The 10166-nt window shown below is 40.7% G+C and overlaps 1 protein-coding gene across 6 annotated transcripts; it reads right to left on the reverse strand.

Moving 5' to 3' along the window:
• Window positions 1-6566, reverse strand: LOC134537031 (uncharacterized). Of its 6 annotated transcripts, none has more exons than XM_063377231.1 (2): window positions 6473-6566; window positions 1-2218 (listed from the first exon to the last, which is right to left on the reverse strand). In XM_063377231.1, the coding sequence occupies exon 2, from the start codon at window positions 2211-2213 to the stop codon at window positions 1011-1013; it is 1203 nt and encodes a 400-aa protein (XP_063233301.1). In that variant the 5' UTR covers window positions 2214-2218; window positions 6473-6566; the 3' UTR covers window positions 1-1010. The 6 variants fall into 6 exon arrangements, with proteins under 6 accessions (XP_063233301.1, XP_063233298.1, XP_063233299.1 ...); XM_063377228.1 differs by having other exon boundaries at window positions 1-2260; window positions 6473-6552; XM_063377229.1 differs by having other exon boundaries at window positions 1-2242; window positions 6473-6546.
• Window positions 6567-10166: the final 3600 nt, after the last annotated feature.

Consider the following 10166-nt stretch of genomic DNA (forward strand, 5'->3'; position numbering starts at 1 on the left):
TCGCAGATAATTGCGTCATGTCAGTTATTAATTTAATTTGTTGTATTTGTGAATTTTATCATAAAATGTAATACCTCGTAATACCTATAAATTACCGACCCATACTTATGGTGGAAAAAATATAAGGACGATACACACAAGAAACAGAATTATATTATAATATGCATTTAATAAACCTAGTATCGTCATATCGTTTATATTTTGAGATTACTTTAACTATACATGCAACTGAGTTAAAAAAAAAAACTAAACTATTTGGAATGAGTAGGTCTTGAAGATGTTATGGACAAGCTAACAAATACTATAAAAACATTTTGAAAATGGAACTGAAATAAATATTTAAAATTACATATATTTGAACATTTACAAGAAAGCAACTGTAATGCTACAAAAAATATTTTTTCCCAGGCATTTCTGCTTCAGTTTTCCCAGTACCTACATTAGTTAAAGTTATTTGTAAAACATTCTCTGAATAGCTTTTAGTATTAACTGCGCACATTAATAAGCATAATAAAACCAAAAACTCAAAATTGTTGAATTTATACTAACTTTTCTAGGTTAAAAAAATTTATACTTGTTTAAAACACCGATAAAATATTTTAAATGAAGTGCCAATTTTCATAAATTTTCAGTATTGCTTCCGAAAACGTATTTCATATATGCAAAAAATAACCATAGCAAAGTTCTGTTACAAATTTACGATATATTTATCGTAGTATTACAAAATATTTCTTTGCAACTTGGTTTCCAAAATAATATTTCGTACAAAAACAAATATTAAAAAAAAATTCTATGAAGTGAGCGAGCAGATATAAGTGGAATGCAATGTTGGGCGGGCCACTTGCTAGGCGCTACTTTCGTCGAAAAACCACTTCACTTGCTGTTAACAGCTAACTAAATGGCTGTATTGTATTATGCAATAAAATAATTCCGAAAAAACTGGTGTACTTCTGTGTTCGTGCAACCACCGTTGTATGCTTGCAATCTAAAACACGGTCTTCAGAATGGCGTCAAATCCAGCCTCTCCGAACGAACTCTCCGACCAGCTGCCCGACGCGCACCCTGTACAGCTCGCCCAGCCTCGAGCTGTCCACGAAGTCCTTGATGCTGAAGGTGGCCATGTCGGGGCGCCCCTCGGCGAAGATGACACGGTGCAGGAAGAAGATGTGCGCGAAGCAGCCCGGGGCCACGGCGTCGAGCTCCTGCCGGAGCGCCTGGAGCGAGAAGTCCGCCGCGTCCACCCCCACGGACGCCAGCGTGTCCGTGAAGGCGTGGTGGTAGACGCCCAGCAGGTGGTCTTGGCTGTTCTCCCTGAGCCCCACCTCCAGGCTCGTGTGCAGGAACAGCAGCACGTCCTTCAGGGGAGAGTCATGCAGCGTTATCTGGAAGTCCACGATCTTGACCTCCTCGGGGCGGCCGTGCGCTCCGGGCCGGAACATCATGTTGTTGGTCCAGAAGTCGTTGTGCACGATGGCGGAGAAGGGCTCGCGCGGGGCAGGAGGGGCGATGTCCCTCAGCACGCGACGCAGGGACTCCCTGACCCGGGCGGTGTGCGGGGCGCAGGCCGGGATGTCCCCCAGGACGGACACCGCGCGGTCCACTCCCAGGAGCACGTCGTCCTCGCCCCTGGGGCCCAGGTGGAAGGGCGCGGCCACGTGAGTGACGATATCCTGGAAGACGGCGGGGCGCAGCCTCTTGACGGCGACGCAGAGCGCGTGCAGGCGCCCCAGCCCCGTCAGCGCCAGCTCGGCATGCGCCAGGTCCAGTCCCCGGAGCCGCTGGCGGGTCTGGAAGCCGCGGGCCTTCAGGTCCTCCAGCAGGATGACCGCGGACTCGTCCACGAGGTCCCCGTCCCCCGTGCGCGCGCCCAGGCACGCGGGGAACAGGTCAAGGTCGGGCCGCAGGCGCCGCAGCTCGGGCGCCAGCCGCCGGTAGAAGGCCACCTCCTTGCGCACCGTCACCTCGCAGTCGAAGCTGTCCCGGAGGAAGGGCGCCATGGGCAGCAGCTTGGCCACGGCGCGCACGGGGTCTCCGCCCCGCAGGCGGGCCTCCACCGCCGCCATCACGCTGCCGAAGTTCTCGCCCGCGGCCGTCAGGGGCGACACCGTCAGCTCGGCGACCGCCGCGTCCTCCCGGCCGCCTCGCCTCAGGAGGTCTTCCAAGGTCTCCCTGGTGAGGCGGGCCCGCAGGTACTCCTGCAGTGCGCCGTCCATCGCCGCTGCAACTGCAACACCCGCCACACCTGCAACACCTGCAACACCTGCCACACCCTCCACTGTCGCTTCACCGGGACCTCCGTAGCTTGCAGTCACTTGAAATCCTTCTGGAAACTGGTTTAAATCAACAATAATAACCAAGGGCTTCACCAGCCTATGGCCAGCCGTAGGCCTAGTGGTTGGAGGGGGAAGGGGCAAGTTGTGGGAAAAGTATGTATTTTTTTTTGCATTTGGCTACATTATTTTATATCTCTAAGGCTCTAGGGGGGGGGGGCAACTGCCTCCCCCCCCTACCCCCTTCCTGGCGACGCCCTTGTTAACAACGTTCGCAGGCTTTCACGGCCATTATCTGAAGTAGCTCGGCTTCTGGGTTGTAGCCCCGCGTCCTTTGGCGAATAATTCAACCGACGTTAATGGTCGACATTGCAGTCGCCGTCATCAGGGAGCAGTTACCCACTGTAACTACTGTAACTACTGTACTACTTACTGTACCTACAATAGGTAAATGCTCCTTGATGATGGCGACTGCAATGTCGACCGGAACGTCGGTGAATTATTCGCCAAGGATGCGGCTACAACACAGAAGCCAAGCTACTTTAATCAACATTCATGACTTAGTGTTACAACTTTTTATGTTCATTGACGCCGTTCATGCCTGAATTTCAGGCTTGGAAATGATGGAAATGTACTATTAATGTCCTATCCTATGCCAGTAATTGTGATTCAATTTTTTTTTTAAATTATTAAATCCAAGTTCTCGGTGTAATTTCATCGCGAAATTATTGTACTTAAATGCTATGGACATGCAGATCACACTATAGTTTTTGGATGTATAATGCTTTGTCTTTGTAATCGCCGCCAGAGTGTTAGATCTAGCGATTGTTGGAATCTCTGACATCTTATCTCATTAAAGAGCAACTACGAAACTCTGACAAAAAATTTAATGTAAAATTATTTAATATAGTGCCAAGCGTAATACATATATACAAATTGTTATCAGCTACATTTCTGGATGCTAATCACATGAAGCTTGCACACCCGCCGCTACGATTCGCTGCCGGAGCAGTTACGTTGCCTTTTGAATGATTTGATTAGCAGACCGCAATATTAAAATAAGCAATGAAATGGCTCCGACAAAAGCGAAAAAAATACTTGAAGAAATACTAAATCCTGGCTCGGGATATGATTTTCGACAAAGTATTTTATTATAATACTGTTCATCTTGTGAATAAAAAAAAATTTTAATGCAGAGAAAATTATATAGAATTATATATTCTCAGCAGCGAAATTTGGGGGTAAATGTGTCATTGGATTTGTTGAGAACACAATATAACATACCTGAAGAATTAAAAAAGATTTAGGTTAAATGTTAAGTCCTTTTTTTTAATAAACCTACCTCTGTCCTATAGAAATCTTAAAAGGTGTGTAGTAGCTTTGAATATATATACTGTATAGAAGTCGCGAGTGGATAGGATTTACTCTACGTTTTTCAGAAGCGTATGATGAGCATCTTGGGAACTTCACCGCTGCAGTGCGCTGCGGTAACGCCCTGTATCGTCTTAGTTGTTATTTACACGTTAGAGCGCAGCACTGTCGCCCGCTGTCATTCCCCCGCACCCCCCACCTATCATTCACTGCAGCTCAAGGTCGTTCAACAGGAGGGGGATGGGGTGTTTGAAGAGTTCGACACTTGTCCGCTAGGGACCACCTCAAGTCGATGCCCTAGATATGGTGGCGATTGCGGCGGTGAATTAACCAACTGTCTCAAAACCGTATTAGAAATTTTAACCTGGGCTGGCGACTTCTATACAGTATATATATTCAAAGGTAGTAGTCGGTGATGTACGCACCGCCTGCGGAGGCTGCTGTATGCAACCCGCAACACTGTACTGTTCCGCTCGTAGCCTAACAACACGAATCCAGGGGCATTGTTAAACAAGCCCAAACAATTTTGTATTGTATTGTATTATCATCTGAGCTATGTTCAAAGTTACAAGTCCCTAGCTCATCGGGAAGTTAGTTTAAAATCGTTTTCAAAAATTGTACTGAACAGAAAAACAGACAGACAAGAAACCGAGTTAATAAAAACTATATTTCAGGGCATAATTTTAACGCGCTTTCAAAGTATTCTTTTTCCTGAGAGATATAATATAACGGCTTTACATTCTTTCCATGTTATCATGCAGATGTAGGCGCCCCTTGGTTGGCCCACCAAGGATTACAATAATTCTTCCAAAATAATCTCTTGATGAAATTATGTGGCTAAGCTGCTTTAATCTTCTCATACTGTCTTTGCTCGAGTTTATTTTCTTTTAAATCCTGGAAGGAGCACCCCGGACCGCCCATTGGTCTTTGAGGCTTGCCGAACAGTATTGATACTGCGAAGTTAAATTTTAAACTACCGTAATAAAAAAAACTGAAAGCAACGTGATTAAAGTAGGCGTATTAAGTGCATTTCGTTTGCTTTGTTAGGTGACAGGTGTGCTGTTTGTGTTTCGTTTGCGATGTTAAGTGAAATGTTTGTTTTCTTTGGTTAGGTGGATCATTTAAATGTATTGTGTAACGTAAAAAAATGCTCGTCTTCCTAAGGGTGGTTGGTTTTGCAATCGTTGTAGTGAGAAAACAAAAGCGAGAAGATTTGGTGAGGGTAGGTGAGCTAACAATCAAAATATATATGTTTACATCGCGGTATGGTAGGGCTATTGATGGAGTCGTCTACAAGGTGGTGCTGTAGTAATTTTGACCTGTACGTTCTTACGGCACAAAACGCGAGAATGGGCGTTTCGTGCGAGGAAAATTCACATGCTTGTTTTGCACAAGGTATTACCATTGAAGGAATTACATCAGAGCTCGGAATATATTTTCGGTGTAGTGTTCTATAATAAAATAGGTAGAGCTGAAGCATACTTTACGATACCTTAGAAGTTTAACTAAAAGTAGAAAATAATAAACAATCAATTTATACTAATTTGGTATCGCAAACTTTACTAACCCCGGTGGATCGGTATTATAGAATACGTTATAGTTGATATACATGAACTGTATCGTGTTATATACTAGTACACTTTACGATACCAGAGACGATTAAAATCAATTTTAAAATGAATAATTAAATTTTAAAAAGTGGTACCGCAAAATACAATAAAAGTGGCCGGATTATAGTATACAATACGATACCGTGGAATATATATACTCGTTATCATGTTCTGTACTGAATAGTTAGTTTAATGAAGAAACATATTTTGTGCAAAAAAAAAAAAGTGGATGTTCCCCGCCTAAAACCCCCATATGCCCGTGCTTGTCCCATATGAATGTGAGGGTGGTAATGACATCAGCGCCACCATGTTGTTGTTTAGGTTCATCATTGGTAGGGACAGGCATTTTTCGCGAAAAGATCTGAACACTTATTAGACTGCAACAAGGTATACCCGCACCTGTGGTTTCTTCCTTGTGATTTTCGACCGTCTGCGAGAGAAGTCGTTGTCTTGATTGACCGAGCCACTCAGAACGCGTTTACTTCCGCACTGAATCACTGTGATTGGTATTGTTACAATCGACATGTACCTGAGAGAAACTCACCCAATCACGAAACACAGACGATGCTACAGTGTTTTAACTTTCATCTAGTCTCGTAATCTTTTCGCGAAATATGCATGCCCTTAATCATTGGGTTTAGCTGTTTGACATCATTTGTATTTCTTGAATTGCATTCTTGAATTTTTTTTTTCCATGACAAACTTGATCCCCGTAGCAGAAATCGTTTTAAGAACAAATCTGTTAAATCTTAAGTCAAAATATGATTCGCACACGACCCGTCAAAATTCCTACACGACAATCCTATACCATTTCACTAGTATACATAGAGTCACGGGCGTCTCTGGCTTGGCCTGGGGGGGGGGGGGGGTAAGTCACGGGGGACACGGCCCCCTCCCAATAATTCGAAGTACATCCAGTAGTTTTATTTATACTATTCTCATGTTAATAAAATACATGTATTTACCGTGATGACATATATAGTAGTAGATCAGGTGTCAAATAAAGATGGCCTACAAAGCATGGTTTGAAAATAAACAGACATTTTATACTTAACTCGACGGAGGTACCAGCATTCAAAAAACTAAATTTCTTTTACGTCCCCGCACCACCAAAAAAAAAAAAAACTTTCATGTGCCAGATACGCAAAATGCATACATATAAGTTATGTGTTAAAAGTAAACGACTAATTCTTAAGTCTCAATGTTCAGTCGTAAACCCACCTTGGGAGAGACGGCGCCCGGGGATCTCGCACACAGCGGCAGTGCTGCCAACCTGCTCGGACTGGACTGGCCTCTGGCGCGGGCTGCGGAACTGTGCAGTCGGCACGCCCAAGGCAACCAAGGTCGAGCGGAGCGGTGGCAGTCGCTGTGACCTCGCTGGCGATGACGTCACAGAGGCCCGGAGGCTGTGCCAGGCCTCTTTCCCCCCTTACCCCTCCCTCACAACCCTTTTCCTTTCCGAGCGTCACGATTATACAAATGCGGTTGAATATTTTAAAACTTTTGTAGTGCCTAAATATGAGTTTAGGTCTAGTTAAAACATTGCACTATGTTGTGATCAAAAATATTTATAAACTTTGTAGGAAAAAATAAAATAAAATATCGGTGTTTCAAGTGACCCCTCCGGGTGGGGTCACTTGAAACACCTAATACCATCAGGGGCGTAGCCAGGGGGGGGGGGGGGTTAGGGGTTCGAGCCCTAACTCGAACCCCTAACCCCCCCCCCTTAGCACCAATCTTTAATTAATTTCTTATTCATCACTCAAACAAATTTCATATTAAAATTAATAATATTTTTACCATTACAATATTTAAATTTAAGTACCGAAAACTGCTAAAATAGCACTATTTTACACCTTAAAATCCTAATTTTCCCGGGGGAGGACCCCCGGACCCCCCGCTGTAATACGGCGGGGGGTGGGGGGGGGGAAATGCTTCTTAACACCCCTCATACACAAATCCTGGCTACGCCACTGAATACCATCTCATATTAAACTTGCTCTTTTGCAAGTTAGAATAGTTTGGGGGGTACATGAAACAGTAAAGGAAGATTTAAAAAAAATATTTAAAACCAAATGGAAACAAAAACACTTGTATTTTTACATATTTCCAAGAAATAAAAATGAAACATTTAACAAACGCACCTACGTATGAACGTTGGAAGTTATACTTTTGACGTGATAACGTCTCATAAATCGATGAACGCCGGCTGCACGCACGAAAAAGCATGACTCATTGTCATGTTCCGCCTGAGCCGAGCGTGCAAGAACCGGTCGAAACCACCAGTGCGAGAAAATCTTCTGTAATATCAAACAGGTTAGGGCGGGCTTTTTAAACTAATTGTTCGTGATTATATTTAGGCAAATTATTTAAATTAAATTGCAAAAAAACTGTAAATAATATTTGAAAAATTAAAGAAGTATGCAAATTTTCATCAATGTTTTCTTATGACGTTATCACGTAAAATTATCGTATGTAAACCGACTTTACAGACAAACCCCCCTTTTTTATTTAAGACTCTGAAATATTTTGAATTTTTACCGTAACAGAAATTATTTAAATGTATAATCAGTATTATATATTCATTATTTAATATAGTTAAATAAACAAGATAAATTTAAACTAGTAATGAAAATCAGTAAAAAAATTCTGAATGTTTATTCTAATTTATTAATTTTTATTATTTATTAAATCGTACACATAAATTATACACACAGGAACATAACCTCACATGTTAAGTACACTTGAAAAAAATTTAGAACATCAATTACTAATTTCTATACACTACTCCCACATAGCTACGTACCCGCCGTCGACAATAAAATGAAACCTCTCCAATAAATATTTAATATATATATATATATATATATATAATTTATATATATATATATATATATATAAATTCTCGGCTGGGTCCTGATTTTTGATACGAAATTTTATTAAAATGCCTTAATAAAAATCATCAAAAAGTTAATGCTATATAGTTTCCGCACATGTTAATGGCTATAAATTATTAAGTATTAAAGATTTTCTGTACTATTATAAAGTTTTATTTACATGCGAATTCATAGAAACTCATTTCCTAACAAACGTAACTATTCTATTGTTACTTTTAGTAAAAATAGAGGATATATACCTACCTAGTATAAAATATACAATCCAATGAATGGAGCTATATATTTAAGAATATTCTAGCGCTACGATAAACAAATACAATTTTTATATATGCACAGTTTGTGTAATCAAGTAACCTATCATTTAAAAAAAAAAATCTTATTTTTCACTGCAGTTTTGAACCACGTTATTTTAAACCCATGACTGCGCAGTATAACCAAAACGCTACGAAGCCTGATATCAAAATTTCATTGATAATTATAATTGTTATAATAGAAATACCCTTAGGTTTTTTAAAGTACATTTTACTATGCATATTTTAGTTTATAAAATATATTCCAGGGTATGTTCACTATCATAAAGTTTCATTTGGCAGACCATTCCGTTTGGTATTTCCACCAATGTTTATTAACGTGACTAAATGTTAGTTTATGTTCATACATTTTCCTGTGAAAATTTTGTTTCATGGTGCGCGTGCATTGTAAAACGCGTATCAAGAAATATAACTTAAAAAAAAATACACTGTATTTATTACCGTGATTGAAACTGTATGTAAGTGTTAAGAAGACTGCAAGTATCCGCTCTACCGCTCTGGTTCTGGTGATAGAGCGCCTGCCTTGTGACTTGTAGGACCCGGGTTCGCGCCCCGGCTCCTCCAAGGCGGATTGCCCAGTGGAAATGGTGGCATTTTCTCTGGTAGGAATACAATCCCTTGTAACAAGTCAGGCTACCAAAAGAAACGGTGGGTGGAACAGAAAAAAACCTTCCAGGTGGCTTCCAAATGGGGAGCCCGTTTCTTTTCTTGGGCTCCCCATGCGGTGGCCATTCCGGGGGTTTCTCCGGGGGAACGGAGTTTTGCAAAAAAATATTTTTTTTAAGTTTGCATCACAATGTAAAAAAAAAAGATTTAATTCTTTTCTTCATAAAATACGTGGGAAAAACATACATTTAGCGTTTTGGAAAATTTAAGTATTCAGGGATCACGTGTTGCTTTTGTGAACATAATTGATACTATAGCCTATTGTCAATATTAACAACAGGAAAAATCCAATTTCTCTCCTTCAAAATAAATAAATAAACTCTCGGAAACTACGTATGATTCGCGTCAAGAATTGTAGTTGAAAACACAAACTGTACTTAAAAACTCCCTCACACTTTTTTTCTTCAAAATACTTTAAGAGCTTTTTTTTTTAACCTCTACAACTCTCTCTGCTTTACTAGAGTATACGTAAACAAATATTCCATTTTTCTGTTATCACATATCACTGATGGGTTTTTTTCGGGTAGTTTCACTAGATTGTGGCAAGAAGTATGATGTAAGGTGATTCAGACGTTCAACTCCAGATAGTCTGCGAAACAAAACTTCAGATCAATTGAGTGGGACAATAGGCCTACACGAAATAAGTTCAACGAACTACGTCTAATCGGATAGAATAAAAAATGGCGGGTAGTAATAAATGTGAAGAAAAAAAATTGACATTAAAAATATACTTGACATATTAGCGTACAATATAAGAGGCTGTCTTTGTGTTTTTTTTAGTGTAGAATTATAACCGTATGCGGAAATAAGTTCTCTCCTCAAAATTTGAAGCAACACATTGCAGTACTCAAATTGCAAAATAAATGCATTCTTATTTAATTCGCAACATATTTCATATTATTACTTCGACACAACTGTTAAAAATAAAATAGAATTAAATTATTTCTTTCTTCAATATCTCCTTTATAACACACCCTTTTCCACCACGATGAAGATTCCTGTATCCGCCACTTTCCACCCTGTCTCGCCGTGATGCGTGAT

The sequence above is a fragment of the Bacillus rossius genome, chromosome 11 (assembly GCF_032445375.1).
Source record: "Bacillus rossius redtenbacheri isolate Brsri chromosome 11, Brsri_v3, whole genome shotgun sequence".
NCBI lineage: Eukaryota > Metazoa > Arthropoda > Insecta > Phasmatodea > Bacillidae > Bacillus > Bacillus rossius.

Coding starts and splice junctions, on each gene's coding strand:
- LOC134537031 (XM_063377231.1), bottom strand. CDS start 2,213: ATGGACGGCGCACTGCAGGAGTACCTGCGGGCCCGCCTCACCAGGGAG.